The sequence below is a fragment of the Hyla sarda genome, chromosome 1 (assembly GCF_029499605.1).
Source record: "Hyla sarda isolate aHylSar1 chromosome 1, aHylSar1.hap1, whole genome shotgun sequence".
Taxonomy (NCBI): domain Eukaryota; kingdom Metazoa; phylum Chordata; class Amphibia; order Anura; family Hylidae; genus Hyla; species Hyla sarda.
In genome coordinates, this window is record NC_079189.1 from 433378356 (window position 1) to 433397795 (window position 19440).

At 46.5% G+C, this 19440-nt stretch overlaps 1 protein-coding gene across 12 annotated transcripts in view; it reads left to right on the plus strand.

The window, feature by feature from the left end:
- DEPDC5 (DEP domain containing 5, GATOR1 subcomplex subunit) overlaps positions 1 to 19440 on the plus strand; it is a 94868-nt gene that overhangs the window by 31480 nt on the left and 43948 nt on the right. For 5 of the 12 annotated variants that reach the window (XM_056530706.1, XM_056530703.1, XM_056530730.1 and 2 more), the window contains 7 exons: positions 541 to 744; positions 860 to 995; positions 8772 to 8872; positions 8952 to 9011; positions 10541 to 10724; positions 10869 to 11032; positions 11116 to 11233. In XM_056530706.1, coding sequence (XP_056386681.1) covers positions 541 to 744; positions 860 to 995; positions 8772 to 8872; positions 8952 to 9011; positions 10541 to 10724; positions 10869 to 11032; positions 11116 to 11233 — 967 coding nt within the window. The remainder of the gene's footprint in view (positions 1 to 540; positions 745 to 859; positions 996 to 8771; positions 8873 to 8951; positions 9012 to 10540; positions 10725 to 10868; positions 11033 to 11115; positions 11234 to 19440) is intronic. The other 7 variants (XM_056530707.1, XM_056530712.1, XM_056530720.1 and 4 more) reach the window with 7 other exon arrangements.

Sequence of the window (19440 nt, forward strand, 5' to 3'; positions counted from 1 at the left end):
CGGTGTTGTTTTTTAATCCAGCTGTCAGAGAGGCCGGCCCAGTCGCAGTGGCACACCTCTTCCCCCCCCCCCCCCGACCTGCTCCCAGTATGGAACCCTGGACAGCAGTTCATGGCAGGAAGGAGTCGTGCTGCTGCGTCTCTGCCAGCCTCTTCGACTGTTCGACTGGATAAAAAACAATACTGATGTAACTTTACAAACTGCGACCACACTAAACAAAGGTACCCTGTCCTAATGCCCTAACTGCTGATGTCTTCAGCTCTATACCTCGTACCAAGGTGACAGATGCACGTTAATTGTCAATCCAACTTTACAGTCCTAACAAGCTCAGATGAAAGAGTCTTCTCAGCTTTACTGTCATGATACTGAAGTGACTTCACTGACATGGTGGATAAAAAGGCATTTCTATTTGCTGCTTTTGCCGTGAACAAAGTATCACTACAGAGACAAGGCTGTGGGAGAGCGACAGAGCATGCATGCCCACTTGCACATAAAATGTGCTTATATTGCCAATACTTCATTTTTGTTTTTATTTTCCAGATTTTTTAGAAAGGATGATGGAATCTCAACAGCGAGACTCAAGTGCACCTGGCAGATTCCATGTGGGAAGTGCAGAATCAATGCTGCACATCCGCCCTGGAGGATACCATCCACAGAGAGCGCTTATCAACCCTTTTGCTCCATCACGAATGCCGATGAAGCTAACATCTAATAGACGGAGATGGATGCATACATTCCCTGTGGGTGGGTAAACCTCTTACTCTCTAATGGTTTTGATTTGTCTTCCTTTTGTTGTTTTTGATAATTTCTACCTAAAACAGGTTTATCAGTTACGTAACTTTTAGATAATTCTCCTTAGGACCTTCTGGAGAAGCAATACAAATACATCATCAAACACGCCAGAACATGGCAGACCTACAAGGGAGTGGACAGAGAGAATTTGTTCACTCCTCAGCAGAGCTTCTTGAGCTGGCATACCATGAAGCTACAGGGAGGTGAGTGATCAGAAGGTGGCATAAATTGGTGAGAGAACTTGTTAACCGAGATAAAATAATATGCATGTTAATGTTTTATCAAAGAGATCTGTCTGTATGTCTGCAACATGAAACACAACTTACATGCACACAATAGGATTGCTACATTTCTTAATAACCAAGATGCTCATAATGATTAGACCTCATAAAGCTATCACTTCATAATGTTTAGGTTTAACAAAGCTGTATTGTACTGTATTTAAACCTCACCATAAATACAAGGAGGGAAATAAAAATGGTACATAGAAACAACTCAGATCACAAGCTCAGGAACAGGTGTACCCTCACTTTTTCAGTCAAGGACACTCTGTTGCTGTGAAAGTAGTGTATGAAAAGTTAAATAAGAGGACTTCACCATCCGATGTGCTGATAGTGTGCTTTATTCTTCGGGACGTATAAAATACTAATGAAGGGAGTCTGCCACAGACACCAATCTAGCAAAGTTATAGTGAAAGCCGTTGTACATCGTCCTGGTGTTTCATCAGACAACGGCTTTTCACCTGTGCATGGGTGGAAAACAATGCAAACTCATGTGAAACAAGGGAAAGAGCATGTACACAGATAAAAAGAGAAACTCATCCAAAGTACTCAAAAAGCAAAACTTGCTACTAAGTTCAGTGTTTAATTAAGCATGCTAAGATGTAATCGTAAAGACTGGCGCCATGTAGGCGAGGGCCTAGAGGGCGCCACCCAGTCAACGGCGGGGTATTTTGAAGGCTGGAGCCGGCAGCCAGACCCATATGGTGCAGAAATAAGTTCTGCATGTTCCACACGGGCACGCACTCTCACCTGCTGCGTCAATAGCTCTGGGATGGATAAAGAGCTGTTGCATTTAAGGTCCAGCAGCACCCCTAGTGTTTGGAGAGGAGTAGAGGGACCAAGAGGGCCTTGCCAGGGAAAAGGGGGTACCGCATGGGGGAAATGATTATGATATCGGAGGATGGACGAGAGACCATCCTAAGCAGTGAGTACTGACCCTGTTACATTCCCTGCATGCGTTGAGTGAATAGGCCACAGCGCTCAGCTACAGCCCACCCTGCTTGGTGACCCTGGTGCACCACCTACCTCACCTTACCTTAGCCTCATCTTGGAGCTAACCAGCGTGGACACAACTACCAGCAGGTGAGGGGGCACGGCCCAGGGCAGCAGGTGAGAGTACCAAGTAAGGGTGAGGAGGCAGCAAGTGAGGCATCTGTGTGGACATGTTGGGGGGTAGCGCTGCTATCTTATGAGGGGCTGTGTATATGGTTGCCAGAGCCTGGCTCCTCATTGTTACTGCTGCCATCCCCACTGCTATAGTGTACCCAGGGCCTTATATGTACATCAGTCATAAATCTGTATGAGTGATGTATGCGTTATGAATGTATAAATAAGGTACAGTGCATATGTGTCTAGGAGACAGATGTATGACTGCCGTACAGTTTATGTATGATGAATGTATGACTAATGTACATTAGTCATACATCCATAATACCTACATACATATACTGTACATTAGTTATACATCCATGATACATACAATACATTAGTCATACATACATTTAGTGTATATCACTCATACAGATGTAGCAATAGGTGAGAGACTGGACTTGTAAATCTTTCCAAGAAGAGCTTAATTTCATGAGGTATAAAAACTCACATTTAGCCAAACGGGGAAAACGAAACCGAAGCAGGGAAGCTGATGGGGATTACAGCCGTTTCGTATCAAGACTATACTTCTTCCATAGGTGATCAGAGGAAGTATCGTCTTGATACGAAACGCCTGTCATCCCCATCCACGTGTCTGTTTCTCTGTTTTGTCTCCCCTACTTGTGTGAGTTTTTATACCTTATGAAATTAAGCTCTTCTTAGAAAGATTTACAAGTCCGGGTCGCCCAGTCTCTACATATTGTTGCATCCTCTATGACGAGTTTCCTAACCTGGATGTGTGAGCATCGGCCCTGTTCTTCCTACAGTCTTCGACCAGCATCTGTCTCCTCTAATGGCCATGTTGCAGTACTGTGAGTACAAGTCTATTTAGTTGTCTAGCTGTGCCTAGCATATTTCTACAGTTTTTCTTGAACTATTTTACTGATACAGATGTATAACTGACATACATGTACGGCTCAGGGTACACTACAGGGGGAGCAAAATAAGGCATTGCCTAGGGTGGCAAAAATCCTTGCACCAGCCCTGCTAATCATCTGTCATTTAAGCTTGCATTCCCTAATGCGTGTGTCTCAAGAATCCTTTTGGCTTCATGTTGAAGCAATAACTTGCATCTCTCTATGCCTTCTTTTGGGAGTACCCTTTTGATGGCAAAAGATTTTAGACATCCATGTACTTCTCGCATGTGAATGATTAGTCTGGGTGCTCCTTTACTCAATTTCAGAATGTAAACATACATAAATGATGCCTCTTCTGTAAAATACCTTACTGTTATTAAACTTACGGATATGACTTTGGATCCATCAGCCCTATCTAGAGGGCTCAACTTTTGCATAGCTGAGAAGTTGGCTTTTTAACAGATCTTTTTCGTTGCATCTGTAAAATCAATCTGAGAAAAATATTCACTTATAAAGATCTAATCCACTTTTGACAAGAAGGAGGAATTCTAGTTGTGGTAGGCCCCTTTCGATTTAAAAATGCCATCAGCCCCTCAGTACACTATGCTTTTGCCAGAGTTTAATGGAGCATTAAAATCATCAATTTGGGGCTTAGGTTTGCAATTTTTTGAAGGGGTTTGTAACTTTTTTTTTAATGCCTACGTGCAACATTCGCACTTCATAAATTTGCAACCGCTATAAAGTGAAAACTGAAAGTTGTTTAGGTAAGGCTGTTTGCTTCTTTATGCGCACCATCAAAAATCATACACAAAAAAAGTGCTTAGGCGCATGTGCATTTGTGCGCTCGGAGTACTCAATGATAAATCCCCCCCCTATAGTGATTAGCTGTCTGGCTTGCAGAAGCAACCAGAAGAGTAATATCACTCCTGCAGGGTCTATAAAAGAATACCGCACTAAAAAGAAGCATTTACAGCTTCTCTATAGTAACAACTCCCCCAATACACCCTGGGATGAGCCAGAACAATTCTGTAATAAACCGGGAATTCAGTACTTGCCAATGCTCTATAACTTATTCCATTACTCATGTAAGTTTTTCCACCTCCAGCCTTTGACTCCCTTATTTTACATTCTTAACCCCTTAATGACTCAGGACGTAAATGTATGTCCTGGTGCGGTGGTACTTAATGCACCAGGATGTACATTTACATCCTATACATTACCACGAGCATTGGAGCGATGCTCGGGTCATGCGCAGCAGGGCCCAGCTGCTGATAGCAGCCAGGGACACGCCGGTAAAGACCGACATCTGCGATCCCGCGGATGTTTGCCATTAACCCTGTCACGATTCGGCTTACAGGTAGTGGATCCTCTGTGTCAGCGAGGGATTGGCGTGGACCGTGCTGGTGGACCGGTTCTAAGAGGCTACTGGTGTTCACCAGAGCCCGCCGCAAAGCGGGATGGTCTTGCTGCGGCAGTAGCAACCAGGTCGTATCCACTAGCAACTGCTCAACCTCGCTGACTGCTGAGAAGGCGTGGGACAGAAGGACTAGGCAGAGGCAAGGTCAGACGTAGCAGAAGGTCGGGGCAGGCGGCAAGGTTCGTAGTCAAGATGGATAGCAGGAGTTCAGGTAACACAGGCTTTGGACAACACTAAACGCTTTCACTGGCACAAGGCAACAAGATCCGGCAAGGGAGTGCAGGGGAAGTGATATAGCCAGGGAGCAGGTGGAAGCCAATTAAGCTAATTGGGCCAGGCACCAATCATTGGTGCACTGGCCCTTTAAGTCTCAGAGAGCTGGCGCGCGCGCGCCCTAGAGAGCGGAGCCGCGCGCGCCAGCACATGACAGCAGGGGACCGGGACGGGTAAGTGACTTGGGATGCGATTCGCGAGCGGGCGCGTCCCGCTGTGCGAATCGCATCCCCGACGGCCATATCAGTGCAGCGCTCCCGGTCAGCGGGACCGACCGGGGCGCTGCAGGGAGAGAGACGCCGTGAGCGCTCCGGGGAGGAGCAGGGACCCGGAGCGCTCGGCGTAACAGTACCCCCCCCCCCTTAGGTCTCCCCCTTTTTTTGTCCGACAACTGCTTTACCTGGGACGAGGACACGGGAAAGAATGGAGGGTTTCCTCAACGGCAGGCAGTACAGCAGGAGTGGGAATGGGGAGGGAGGGCAGAGGGTGAAGCTTGGCACGGGGCAGGGTGACACCAGGACGGGGGCCATGGGGAGGCACTGAGGCTTGCCTGACGGGACTGGGAGGGGGGGAGAGGCATTTCTTGTGGCAAGCAGAGTCCCAGTTCTTGATCTCCCCGGTGGTCCAGTCAAGGGTGGGAGAATGAAGCTGGAGCCATGGCAGACCGAGGAGGACCTCAGAGGTACAGTTGGGGAGGACGAAAAATTCAATCCTTTCGTGGTGGGGTCCAATGCACATTAAGAGGGGTTTTGTGCGGTAACGCACGGTGCAATCCAATCTAACTCCGTTGACCGCGGAAATGTAGAGCGGCTTGACGAGACGAGTCACCGGGATGCAGAACTTATTCACCAAAGACTCCAAAATGAAATTCCCAGAGGCACCAGAGTCCAAGCAGGCCACGGCTGAGAGGGAGGAATTGGCTGAAGGAGAAATCCGCACGGGCACCGTGAGACGTGGAGAAGCAGACTTTGAACCAAGAGACGCCACACCCACGTGAGCTGGGTGCGTGCGTGCGTTTCCCAGACGTGGAGGACGAATAGGGCAATCCACCAAGAAATGCTCGGTACTGGCACAGTACAGACAAAGATTTTCTTCCCTACGGCGATTCCTCTCTTCCTGGGTCAGGCGAGACCGATCCGCTTGCATGGCCTCCTCGGTGGGAGGCCCAGGCGTAGATTGCAAAGGATGCTGTGGGAGAGGTGCCCAGAGATCTAAGTCTTTTTCCTGGCGGAGCTCCTGATGTCTCTCAGAAAAACGCATGTCAATGCGGGTGGCCAAATGGATAAGTTCTTGCAGGTTGGCAGGAATCTCTCGTGCGGCCAGCACATCCTTGATGCTACTGGATAGGCCTTTTTTAAAGGTCGCGCAGAGAGCCTCGTTATTCCATGATAATTCGGAAGCAAGAGTACGAAATTGGATGGCGTACTCGCCCACTGAAGAATTACCCTGGACCAGGTTCAGCAGGGCAGTCTCGGCAGAAGAAGCTCGGGCTGGTTCCTCGAAGACACTACGGACTTCAGCGAAGAAGGACTGGACTGTGGCTGTGGCAGGATCATTGCGGTCCCAGAGCGGTGTGGCCCAAGACAAGGCCTTTCCTGAAAGAAGGCTCACTACGAACGCCACCTTAGACCGTTCTGTAGGAAAACCGACAACATCTCCATATGCAGGGAACATTGAGACAGAAATCCACGGCAGAGTCTAGGTTCGTAGTCAAGATGGATAGCAGGAGTTCAGGTAACACAGGCTTTGGACAACACTAAACGCTTTCACTGGCACAAGGCAACAAGATCCGGCAAGGGAGTGCAGGGGAAGTGATGTGATATAGCCAGGGAGCAGGTGGAAGCCAATTAAGCTAATTGGGCCAGGCAATTAAGTCTTTAAGTCTTTAAGTCTCAGAGAGCTGGCGTGCGCGCGCCCTAGAGAGCGGAGCCGCGCGCGCGCCCTAGAGAGCGGAGCCGCGCGCGCCAGCACATGACAGCAGGGGACCGGGACGGGTAAGTGACTTGGGATGCGATTTGCGAGCGGGCGCGTCCCGCTGTGCGAATCGCATCCCCGACGGCCATATCAGTGCAGCGCTCCCGGTCAGCGGGACCGACCGGGGCGCTGCAGGGAGAGAGACGCCGTGAGCGCTCCGGGGAGGAGCAGGGACCCGGAGCGCTCGGCGTAACAAACCCCTCAGATTCCGTGATCAATCGCAGAGATTTCATCATCCAGAACGGCAGACAGAGGTCCCCTCACCTGGCTCCGCTGCCTTCCACGTGTCTTCTGCTCTGGTCTGAGATCGAGCAGACCAGAACAGAAGATGACCGATAACACTGATCCGTGCTATGTCCTATGCATAGCACTGAACAGTATTAGCAATCAACTGATTGCTATAAATAGTCCCCTATGGGTACTATTAGGCTAGGTTCACACTATGGAATTTCTGCCTGCAATTCCGCTTTGAAATTGCAGGCAGAAATTCAGCTTACTAAAATGTACTGTATAGTGAATGGGTTTCCGTTCACAAATTCACACTTCAGAATTTGTGAATGGAAAATCCGCTTGACAATTTCCGCCTGAAGAATGGCGTTGCTCATTCTTCAGGCGGAAATACTCGTGGAACACATTGCAGTCTATTGGAAACTACAGTGTCCGCGCTGTGCTAGCGCTGGCCACACTCAAAATCTCCGGGAGGAAATCTCTGCCTGGAGATTCTGCAGTGTGAACCTAGCCTTAAAGTGTAAATATAAAAGTGAAAAAAAAAATAGAAAAATCCCCTCCCCCAATACAAATGTAAATTGGCCCATTTTCCCCATTTCACCCACAAAAAGTGTAAAAAAATAATTAAATAAATAAATTTATAAACATATTTGGTATTGCCGCATGCGTAAATAAATATCCGAGCTTTTAAAGTATAATGTTTGATACCGTACGGTGAACGGCATGAACATTAAAAAAAACAACTCCGAAATTGCTGCTTTTTTTGAACATTTTATTCCCAAAAAAATGATAAAAAATTTATTAAAAGTTTTATATATGCAAATACGGTATAAAAAAAAGTACAGATCACGGTGCAAAAAAAATTAGTCCTCATACCGCTGCTTATACGGAAGAATGAAAGTTATAGGTCTTCAAAATAGAGGGATTTTAAACGAATTTGGTTAAAAAGTTTGCAATTATTTTTTTAAGCGCAATAGAAAATATTATGCTGTGAAAACAAAACCTTCCAAAATTAGCAAAAATGCTATCAGACAGGAGAGAGCACAGAGGAGTCCTATCAGGCAGGAGAGAGAACAGAGGAGTCCTATCAGACAGAAGAGAGCACAGAGGAGTCCTATCAGACAGAAGAGAGCACAGAGGAGGGCTATCAGACAGGAGAGAGCACAGAGGAGTGCTATCAGACAGGAGAGAGCACAGAGGAGTGCTATCAGACAGGAGAGAGCACGGAGGAGTCCTATTAGACAGGAGAGAGCACGGAGGAGTCCAATCAGACAGGAGAGAGCGCGGAGGAGTCCAATCAGACAGAAGAGAGCACAGAGGAGTACCATCAGACAAGAGAGAGCACAGAGGAGTGCTATCAAACAGGAGTGAGCACAGAGGAGTCCTATGAAACAGGAGTGAGCACAGAGGAGTGCTATCAGACAGGAGAGAGCACAGAGGAGTGCTATCAGACTGGAGAGAGCACGGAGGAGTGCTATCAGACAGGAGAGAGAACAGAGGAGAGCTAGCCCACCCCACTTACTGGACTTTGTCCATGCCTGTATTTCAGCTCAGACAAAGCCATGATTTTATAAGCCAATATTTCTATAAAAAGGAAATAACATTTTCTTAATGTCTTGTCAAGATGTACAACATATAAAAAGTTTTTGTATCGGACAGTGCTCATTTAATTATGGACTGTGTAATTTAATCTGTAATATCTATGGTATAGTTATATGACATACCACCCACTTAATTGGTGAGGGACAGGCCCATTTTTGTGTGTGTTTAAATATCTCCTTTATTAATTGTTGCCTGCAGACATGGAGGTCCTCGAACTCCATTGGACACAAGCTCCTGTGGAAGCACTGATGAATTCTCTGGAGGTACAACAATGAATGGGCAAAAGATCCCTAGTACAGGTGACAGCAGAACCTAAAATGACTACGGCCATTGTTAATAACTGTTTGCTTTTAATGCTTTCCTATTCTCTTACTACAGCTACTAACCTTAAAGAGAAGGAATCTCCTGATGAGAACCTGCTCTGCTGTCCTGAACCTAGTGAGTGGGGAGGGGCCGACATCTTAATTGACATGTGACTGGCAGGGTGACTTAGTGCTTTTCAAAATTGCCCTTGTTTCTATTCACTATGCCTATTAACAGTTCTCTTATACTCACTGTAACCCATTTTTTTTACTGCTGGATGCTGTGCGCAAATCATTAGTCCAGTATGTAAGAACAAGGAATTAAACCAGCTATTAAGACATCGGAATAGTTCTAAAATAATAAACCAAGCATTACTGACGTGTTATATCTGCTGCTGCACCAGTGCAGATGCTCCGGTGGGCCTCATCTTTGCATATACTGGAGCTATGGCGTCACGCATATTCCTTTATCACCACTAAGGCCAGCAGTGGGAACGTGGATGCGCAAAACTTCATCGCATCAGGACCAATGGAGTGTAGGTGTTAGAGCAGCAGGGTATTGTTTGGTTTATTATTATATAATAGTTCCTGCAGCTACTAATATCTTATATTCTCATACATCCCCTTCAAGAAACCATTTTTAATAAATGTCAATAATTTTACAGTTCACCTAGTCTGATTTTTCCATGCGTTTATTCCAGTGTTTCCCAACCAGGGTGCCTCCAGCGGTTCTAAAACTACAAGTCCCAGTATGCCCGGACAGCCTTTGGCTGTCTGGGCATGCTGGGACTTGTAGTTTTTTCAACAGCTGGAGGCGCCCTGGTTGGGAAACACTTTTTTTTTTTTTCTCTAACAAATGTGGTAACGATTGTATTTGGTCAAAGCTATTGAGAGATAACATGGTCATCATTGTCTTGGATTGCTGTGCATAAATGATTACAGTGTTTCCTTTGAGTATCTGTATGTGAACATGACTGCTCTTGGGGGTTAAAATGGTAACTACAGATGTACACACAAAACACGTATTGGTCACTTATTGTTGTATTACAAATTGTAATGTTCTAACCAGCAGACCTAAAGTGATTTCTCTCCACTATGCTGTCTGTGCACATGTCTTGCTCACGCTGCCTCCTTCTGCTGCATGCTGTGTTCTGACTACCTACAATAGGAATGACTTTTGTTATGGTCGTGTTAGTGGTGGCACATGATTTTCAGTTGGTAGTTTTAATCGAGCACCAGATATTCCCAGTGCATGATGGGAAATGATGTAGCTGAAGCATGGCATTGTTAACCTGCTCTTTCTTTCTCTTTTCCTTTTCTCTCCCAATGGTTGTGGCTCACCCTCCATATTTCTCCTGTTGCACACATTTTCGCACCAATTCATTATCCAATCTATTTGCCAATGTATTTTCTTCCGTTCCCCATTACACAATACTTTATCCTTTTTACTTGTTTCATTATTCCATGTTGTTTTTGTTTTCTAATTTTCTTTTATCCACCCTCTATGTCACTTCTTTATGCTGTCTCTCTTTTTTGTTATCTGCACACTATCGATCAAACCTCCACCTTCTCATTTTCTTTCGTTGACCACCTTATTTCCTATATGCCTCTTCTTGGCTATGGTTCTTTCTCACTTTCCACACACACAATACGGTCTCTGGGCAGTTTTGATGCTGTCTGCTCCCCCCATAGTGCCTGGCTTCTGCTGCACAGTTGGGGTGGATTGGAAGTCCCTTACTACCCCAGCCTGCCTACCGCTCACCACTGACTACTTCCCGGACAGGCAGAGCCTACAGAATGATTATACAGAAGGCTGCTATGACTTGCTACCGGAGGCTGATCTGGACAGGTAAGAATATAGAGAAGAAACAATGCCTTCTAAAATAATGTATTAATACATAGATCAACAGTACAGTTGAGTGTTGGTGCAGGAAGAGCTCCCACTTGTATGAACAACATACCTTTATCAAGTAACATACAACTTCATGTCCAGTAGACGTGATGAAGAAGGCACTCAGATGACAGCCCAGCAGGTATTTGAGGAATTTATATGCCAACGACTCATGCAGGGCTACCAAATAATCGTTCAGCCAAAGAAACCAAAACCTACCTCTTCTGCTCAACCTCCACTCAGCAGCAGCCCCCTCTATAGGCGAGGTACAGGCATTTCATATTTGTTACTTTTGCACCTCCATTAGTTACAAGGAGCAGAGTATTAATTTCTGTCTTTGCTTTGCCAGGGTTGGTGTCCCGAAACCGCCCAGAAGAAGAGAATCAATACTGGCTTAGTATAGGAAGGACGTTTCATAAGGTGACATTCAAAGACAAGATAATCACAGTTACAAGATACCTGCCAAAGTAAGAGACATATTGATATTTTTCAGTTATAATGTTTATTTGTAGAATGTTTATAGAATAAAACAAATACTTAAAACAGTATAAATACATTTAAAACAAAATATCAGGTTTGTTGCAAAATAAGCCACATACCATCTCTTCTAGAACTACCATAAATGGATATAGTTTAGTAGCCAGATATTTCTCATTTTGCACAAGTTAAATTATTGACTTTTGTATACTTGAGATAAATATGGCCACTATATTATATGCCTATTTGTCCACACCCTATTATGGGTTTATGGTAGTTCTAGGAGGGATGGTATGTAGCTCTTTTGCTACAAACCCGATATTGATGTTTTTAACAGTGTTTGGTCTTTGTGATATTCTATGTTATAATGACATGTTGTATGAGTGTCTAAATAATGATTGTGCTCATATTATTCCCTACAATCTTTATTTTTTCTTATTCTGGTTGTCTAAAGTATAGCATTGTTTTGAACTACCACAAGTGAGCTACTAGCCACTGATGAAACAGTGGACATGGACAAAATTGTTGGTAACCTTCAGATCAAGACAGAAAACCCCACAATGCTCCCCGAAATAACTTGAAACTGACAAAAGTAATAATGAAACAAATTACTGAAAATTTCCTTATAAAAATCAGACATTGCTTATGAATTGTGGTTCTACAGAACTATTTTGGAAACAACGAAAGGGTACCAAAAATTGTGTCCATGTCTGTATATTATTGCAACTCCACTTGCTGAAAAGGAATAGTGTTGAACTGTATTATCCTTCTTCTCTTGCTAATAAGTATATATTGCATTATTTTTAGATAATTGTGTTTATTTAGAAATGAGATGTATAACCTAATTCTGCTACTAAAATTTACCATTCTAACAAATCCTTTCATTCGCACTCGGGCGGACTGACCGGCCGGTCCTATCGGACGTGGTCCGAGGGCCCAGCTGGGTTAAGGGCCCGCCGCCACTACTGAGGATTCGGGACACTCTTCCCAGATCCCCAGCAGACAGCTCTGCATTCTCTGGTATGTGCGATACACGCACATACAGGAGAAGGTGTCCCCTCTGTCTGAGCCGCATCTGCAGCTTACACAGAGGAGACGTGACCTCTGCCCCCCACGAAGCACGCAGTACAGGCGCCGATAATGTCACTTATCTGCACCTGTACTGTGGAGGAGAGAAGACGTGGGCTCCCTCTGCTGAGGAGATTGCTGTGTGGGTCTTCAGGTGAGCATATTTTTTTTTTTTTTTTTTTAACTCTGCCTATACCTTTGGGAAAGAGGGGGGGGGGGTTACTCTGTCTATACCTATGGAGAAGAGAGGGGGTAAATCTGCCTATACCTGTGGGGATAAGAGGAGGTAACTCTGCCTATACCTATGGAGAAGAGGGGGGTGGTTAACTCTGCCTATACCTACGGGGAAAGGGGGGGGGGAGAGACTCTACTGGTTTAAACCTAAGGAGAAAGGGGGGGTTAACTCTGTTCCTATACCTATTGGGAAGGGACGTTAACTCTGCTGCCTATACTTTTGGGGAATGGGGGTTAACTCTGCTGCCTATACCAATGGGGAAGGGGGTTAAGTCTGCTGCCTATACCTACAGGAAAGGGGAGGGGTTAACTCTGGTGCCTATATGTTAAGGGAAGGGGGGGGGGGTTAACTCTGCTGCCTATACCTATGGGAAGGGGGGGCTCCCTAACTTTATACCTGGATGCCTAACTACTTACCTACATACCAGGCTATCTAACTACCTACATACCCAGATACCTAACTATATACATACCTGGCCTTTGTACATGGCTGCCTAACTACCTAGCTAGCCCCCTACCTAGCTGGCTTGTCACCTACCTACATATCTGGCTTCCTGATCTACCTACCTATTTACCTGGCTACCTACCCTTTTACTGTGCAGGACACCAAGGAGGGCATTATTACAGTTTGTGGGCCTATAGATGGAAAGATTTTGTAGAGGAGGGGAGGGCACTGGAAAAATGCAGAGTCTGACATGTTTGCCCTGCAGATGTTAAGAGATCCACATGGCGGTCTTATCCGGATGCAGAAGAAAAGGAAAGAGGACGCCGCTGTTCAGAAAAGATGTAATTGTGAGTCCCTAGATGTAATTGTAATCACTTATCACAGATATCCTGTGTACAGCTGATATCTACTGCCATATGGTCCTGTATATAATCACTTACACAGATCCTTTATAGTATACTGGTCTGTGTATAGTGGTTTTATTCAGTACAGTATGGCGGTATTATCCACTTATTGTGTGGTGGTATATATTTACTCCTTATATACCAGTATTTTTGTTCATGGAAATTTACCTATGTTTAAGTATATCTTGCATATATAAATTCTTGTTTATTGTGTGTGGGATTTGGGTGGAATAGGAGCATGGCAGAAGATTGATGAGCTGCAGAGACTAGCAGGGGCGCTCGCCTTTTTTTGGTCCGGGGTCCCCGAGTGTTGTCAGTCTGCCCCTGTTCTTGCTACCACCTTCTCGACATTTGCATTCTATTAGCTCAAGTATATGTCCTCTAACTGTGACTGTGAGACAACTTCCATAATTGCTGCTGTCTTTATAGGTGGAGCCTCCTTGCACTGCACTCTCTATTTTATTTTTCTCATTGAGCTTAAAGAAGCACTCCAAGGCTCCCCCCCCCCCATATCATGCACACTCGCCATCATTAGTCATATAATGCCATTTGTTTTATTTCATCCCTGCTGTATCTATGCATCATTATTTTAACTTGACCATATGATCACCAGCCTGACCCAAAGAAAGTTACATGACTTAAAGGGGTATTCCGGGCAAAGGATAGGGGATAAGATGTCTGATCGCGGGGGGGCCGCCGCTGGGACCCCCCGCGATCTCCCTGCAGCACCTGCATTCTATGCGGGAGCTGCGTCTCCAGTTTCGGAAACCTCCGGATTTCCGGGACTGAGGATGTGACGTCACGCCACCTCCATTCATGTCTATGGGAGGGGGCGTGACAGTCATCACGCCCCCTCCCATAGACAGGAATGGAGGGGGCGTGACGTTACATCCTCAGTCCCGGAAATCTGCAGGTTTCCAAAACTGGAGACGCAGCTCCCGCATAGAATGCGGGTGCTGCAGGGAGATCGCGGGAGGTCCTTTTGGATAGGAGATAACATGTTTTTGCCCGGAATACCCCTTTAATGTGTCAGAGGAAATAGTCTGTTCTTGGTCAGCTGACTTCCTGTGATCAGGATATATACCTCTCCTGAGGCTGTGTTCACACCTTGTGTTTCTAGCTGCGATTTATTTATTTTTATTTTTTTTCATTTTTTGCTTGATTTTCCCAAAATCGTTGTAATAAAGGTGCACAATTCCCATAATTGTGCAAATCACAATAAAAATGTGTTATTACTGCAATTTTGTAATGCTGCAACAGTAACAGCCAAAATGCAGTAAAACAGTGTGAAAAATGCTATTGTAAAAGTTAAATGTGGGAACACAGCCTAAAGACTTCACCACACCCAATCTCTCTGCAAAGCCAGAGGGTTTGTGGGAAATGTAGGGCTCATGATCAAGTCATTTAAGTGATAGATTTGCTTCCAGTAAGGAGCCTTACCCATGCCTGCTACATCAGGTAGGCACAAGGCATACACAAGAACCTCTACATTATTCTTTACTAATAGCCTGTGCTGCATTTTCTAAGCAACTATTGGGGTAAGGGTATGTTCACACTGAGGAATTAGAGTGGAATTTCCACGAGTAATTCTGCTCGCTTTTTCCTCTCCAATTCATTCAGCAGTGAAAATCCCCATAGAGCTGTGCAGAATTCTGACGAGGAAGTATGTTCCGCTTGAAGAAAGAACATGTTCTTTCTTTCAGGCGGAATAAGCGTTCGTTCTCCCATAGAGATCAATGTTATATATATTTTTTTCAGTCAGAAGCATTTCCACGCGGAATTCGCGCGGAATTTCCGCATTGAAAAAAAAAAAAAAGGAGTATTTCCTCCTCTTCTCCTCCTCCGCATGAAACCTGCATTTCCGCCCGATTTCCACACAATATCGCTGCTAATTCTGAGCGGAAAAAAAACTGTATTTTGGGGTGGAAATCTTCAGCGTGATTTCCGCCCCAATTCCTCAGTGTGAACATACCCTAATAATGGTTGGGGTTAGTGCTAGCTGTTTTACAGGCTAACGCTAAGCCATAGATTAGTAATGGCGGGCAACTATCAGACAGCTACACTACTAATCCTGTAGTGTTAGCTACTGGTGTAAATATTTTTACTACAATAAATACACCCCACACCCTTTGTTAGCCAGTTTATTAAGGAAAAAGAACACACATTTTTTTTAGTACATGCGGGAATCTTAAAGACAAAAAATAAAAAAGTGAACAAAAAAAGGGTTTGCTTTTTTTTTTTTTTTTCCCCTCTTAGTGTTAAGCATCTTAAGAAAAAGCAATGTTAGGGCACAGCCTGCCTAATTCTTACCACTTCCTGCTCATGACTGTGACCAGGAGTTAAAGGGGTACTCCACTGGAATATATATATTTCTTGGTTGCTCTTCATAGTGGGGGGACACAATTACTGATGGGTATATGCTCTTGCCACTAGGAGGTGCTGACACTAGGAAAAAAAGTTGACTCCTCCCCAGGGCTGTGGAGTCGGAGTCGAGGAGTCGGACGAAATTTTGGGTACCTGGAGTCGGAGTCGGCAAACAATGCACAGACTCAGACTCCGACTCCTACTAAATTTAGATTGGAATAAAAAAAAAAAAAGCAAGTTTAAATGTCCCAATTCACAAAAAGTTATAATTAATGACTTCTCTACTTTAAGAATAAAGACCAATGCATGCAGTGCCTCACGTAACCGCAAAACGAACACGTTAAGTGACCGTGAAGAAGCATGCTTTTCATGTGCTTTACTATATGGCACACAACGCACAATTAGGAGCGGCAATACTTATACTTTCCATAGTGTTGTGTTCTGCTGTTACAGGGAACCCATGGGTAACCTAGCCTCTCACTGATAAGGGGTTAAGGAAATATGTTTTTTGCAGGACTAGAGACACTTGTATAAGTGAAGGGAATGGAGGGTCAATAGTTCAAGACTGAAGCTGTAAACCATTGGAAAAACTGCTGCCATTCAGCTAAAGCTATAAAAACTTGTAAACTTGATTGTTAGCTTAAAGGGGTACTCCGCACCTAGACATCTTATCCCCTATCCAAAGGATTGGGGATAAGATGTCAGATCGCTGGGGTCCCGCTCCTGGGGCCCCCTGGGATTGCCACTGCGGCACCGCGCTATCATTACTGCACAGAGCGAGTTCGCTCTGTGCGTAATGACGGGCGATACAGGGGTTGGAGCACCGTTACGTCATGGCTCTGCCCCTCGTGATGTCATGGCCAGCCCTCTCAATACAAGTCTATGGGAGGGGGCATGGCGGTCTTCACGCCCCCTGCCATAGACTTGCATTAAGGGGGCGGGCCGTGATGTCACGAGGGGCGGAGCTATGACATTACGCTGCTCCGTCCACTGTATCGCTCTGTATCCGTCCCCTGAACTCGCTCTGTGTAGTAATGAAAGCGCGGTGCCGCAGCGGCGATCCTGGGGGTCGCCAGCAGCAGGACCCCGGGGATAATATGTCTAGGGGCGGAGTACCCCTTTAAACTTTAAACATGACTATGGGATTCTACTAGGCAAATCATCTTTTATAATAAATGCCCCTTCCTTGATCCTCCCACTGCCCTATCTTCAGCAGCAGATCAGCACACAAACTGTTCAATACAGCAGACTGTTGGCTTCCCAGCCAGTAGTCCTGTGGTAATTACAGGTATGTTGCCTTTATTTCAAGGAATGTATAAAATACATTTGCATATTAATACAGAGGAGTCGGAGTCGGAGTTGGAAATACAGAAAACTCTGGAGTCGAAACATTTATGTACCGACTCCACAGCCTTGCTCCTCCCTGGCATTATATACCACTCACTGGAAGTGAGGTAATCAGTTTAAGCTAATGTCAGTAGGAAGCAAGACACAGGTCTGGGAGCTCCCCAGACCTGGTCTATTATTTTATTATTTTCTAGTTAGGTTATTTTTCCTTAGATTTTTTTTCTTGGTTGGGCGACAGGACCATGGCGCTACCTGATCTCCCACATGCGACAAAGGGGCATGGAACATAACAGTATGGGCCATCAACACCTTATCGCCAATGGCCAGCGCCTGGAGGTTGTACCCTGGGTCCGGGTCCCCCACTGCCCCTGCTTGACCCGCTATGGCAGCTTGGCATGATGGGGACATCTGAGGTGGGTATGGTCACCCCCCCCCCCCTTCCCTGATCCTGATGAACAAGCAGTGTTAGTATTAGGGTTCGACCGATTATCGGTATGGCCGATATTATCGGTCGATAATCACGATTTTGGGCATTATCGGTATCGGCAATTACCTTGCCGATAAGCCGATAATGCCCCCCCGCACCTCCCCCCCGACCCACCACACCGCGTCGCACTCCCCACCGTAGAGCTGGGCGGTATACCGGTATGAAGCGGATACCGTTTTTTTTTTCTCCCACGTTATGGATTTTTGCCCATACCACTATACCCCTCCCCCACCATCCGAGTCAATAAAAAAAAAAAAATTAAACTTACCCGTAATGGGGGTGGTCCGGGCCATCCATCCTTCCTGTAGTGTCCGGCGGCATTCCGGGTGGAGGGTGAACCGGTCCGGGCTGTCCTTCTCCGGGGCTCCTCTTCTCCACTCTGGGCAGGTTCCGGCCTAGTACGCTGCATAGACGCCGCTACGCCGTGACGTCAGGTGCGTCACTGCGCAGCGGCGTCTATGCAGCGTTACTAGGCCGGAGCCTGCCCAGAGTGGAGAAGAGGACCCCCGGAGAAGGACAGCCCGGACCGGTTCACCCTCCACCCGGAATGCCGCCGGACACTACAGGAAGGATGGATGGCCCAGACCACCCTCCCCGGACGGTCCCTGCAGCAACTCGGAAGGTGAGTCAGGGTTCTGGGATGGACAGGGGTCTGTATAATATACTATACCTACAGTAGGCCCTCCAGCTGTTGCAAAACTACAACTCTTAGCATGCCCGGACAGCCAACGGCTGTCCGGGCATGCTGGGAGTAGTAGTTTTGCAACAGCTGGAGGCACCCCTAGGCGCGGTGCGGCGGTGGGGGGGAGCGGTGGCGGTGATAGGTCTCAGGACCCCCGGACAGGCAGGGCGAGAGAAGCGGGTGGCGGCGGCGGCCTATGACACCGCAAAAGCCACTGCAGTGCATTGATTTAAAGCGCCCGCTTTAAATCAATGATCTGCAGCGGTGTCGCAGGGGGATAAATAGCCGATAACTTATACCGGAATATCGGTATAAGTTATCGGATATCGGCCCTAACCTCCCCAGATTATCGGTATCGGCCCTAAAAAAATCGATATCGGTCGATCCCTAGTTAATATTCCCCTGCTCTGGAGCGGTTTATGGGCTGGAGCCGCCTGCTTACGGTCAGATCTGCTGCAGACCCAGCAGCTCTCCCCACACTTCCATTATGTGATGGGAGCCACCACATCCTCACCTCTGCACCGGGTCTGTTGTGCGTACCCAACGGGGTGCGCACTCGGGGTGCTCAGCTGGCGGGAGTTCAGGGGATTATGGCTGCACTTAGCTCCACCCTTCTCCCCCTGTGCCAGCGCACAAACGGGAGGTGAGGCTGCACCTCTTCTCCAGGTTTGCGCGCTGCCAGGGTCATTCATACGTCTGGCGGGTGCTTACCCGCGGCCGTGACATTACTTGGAGCTTCTCTCAGCATCGCTCCTCCCTAACTGCTGCGGTCGGCGGCGCTCTATAGACAGAGCGGCTCCATTAGCAGCTAACGAAGGGGCAGCCCATCAGGAGTTCTTCCAGCCGGCCCGCTCTTGTCCGCTGGCTCAGAGCCGTGCAGGGTTTTAGCAGGCGTTTCTATATCGCTCTGTTCCAGGGACTGCCCGCATGAGTCCTGCACATGCTGTGGGCGTCCTAACCCATGTCACTGAGGGGATCCCGCGGGCAGGAACAGTGCAGGGTGCCTTTCTCCCCACACCTCGTTTCTTCCCTGTTTTTAGTTCAATAAAAAAATTTTTTTAAATAAAGTACTTCTCTACTGCTGGTCTCACAGACCATTTGGTGGCGTTTGGCTCCCTCTTGTGGTCAATAATTGAATTGCTCTTAATGTCTATTGCTTTTAGCAT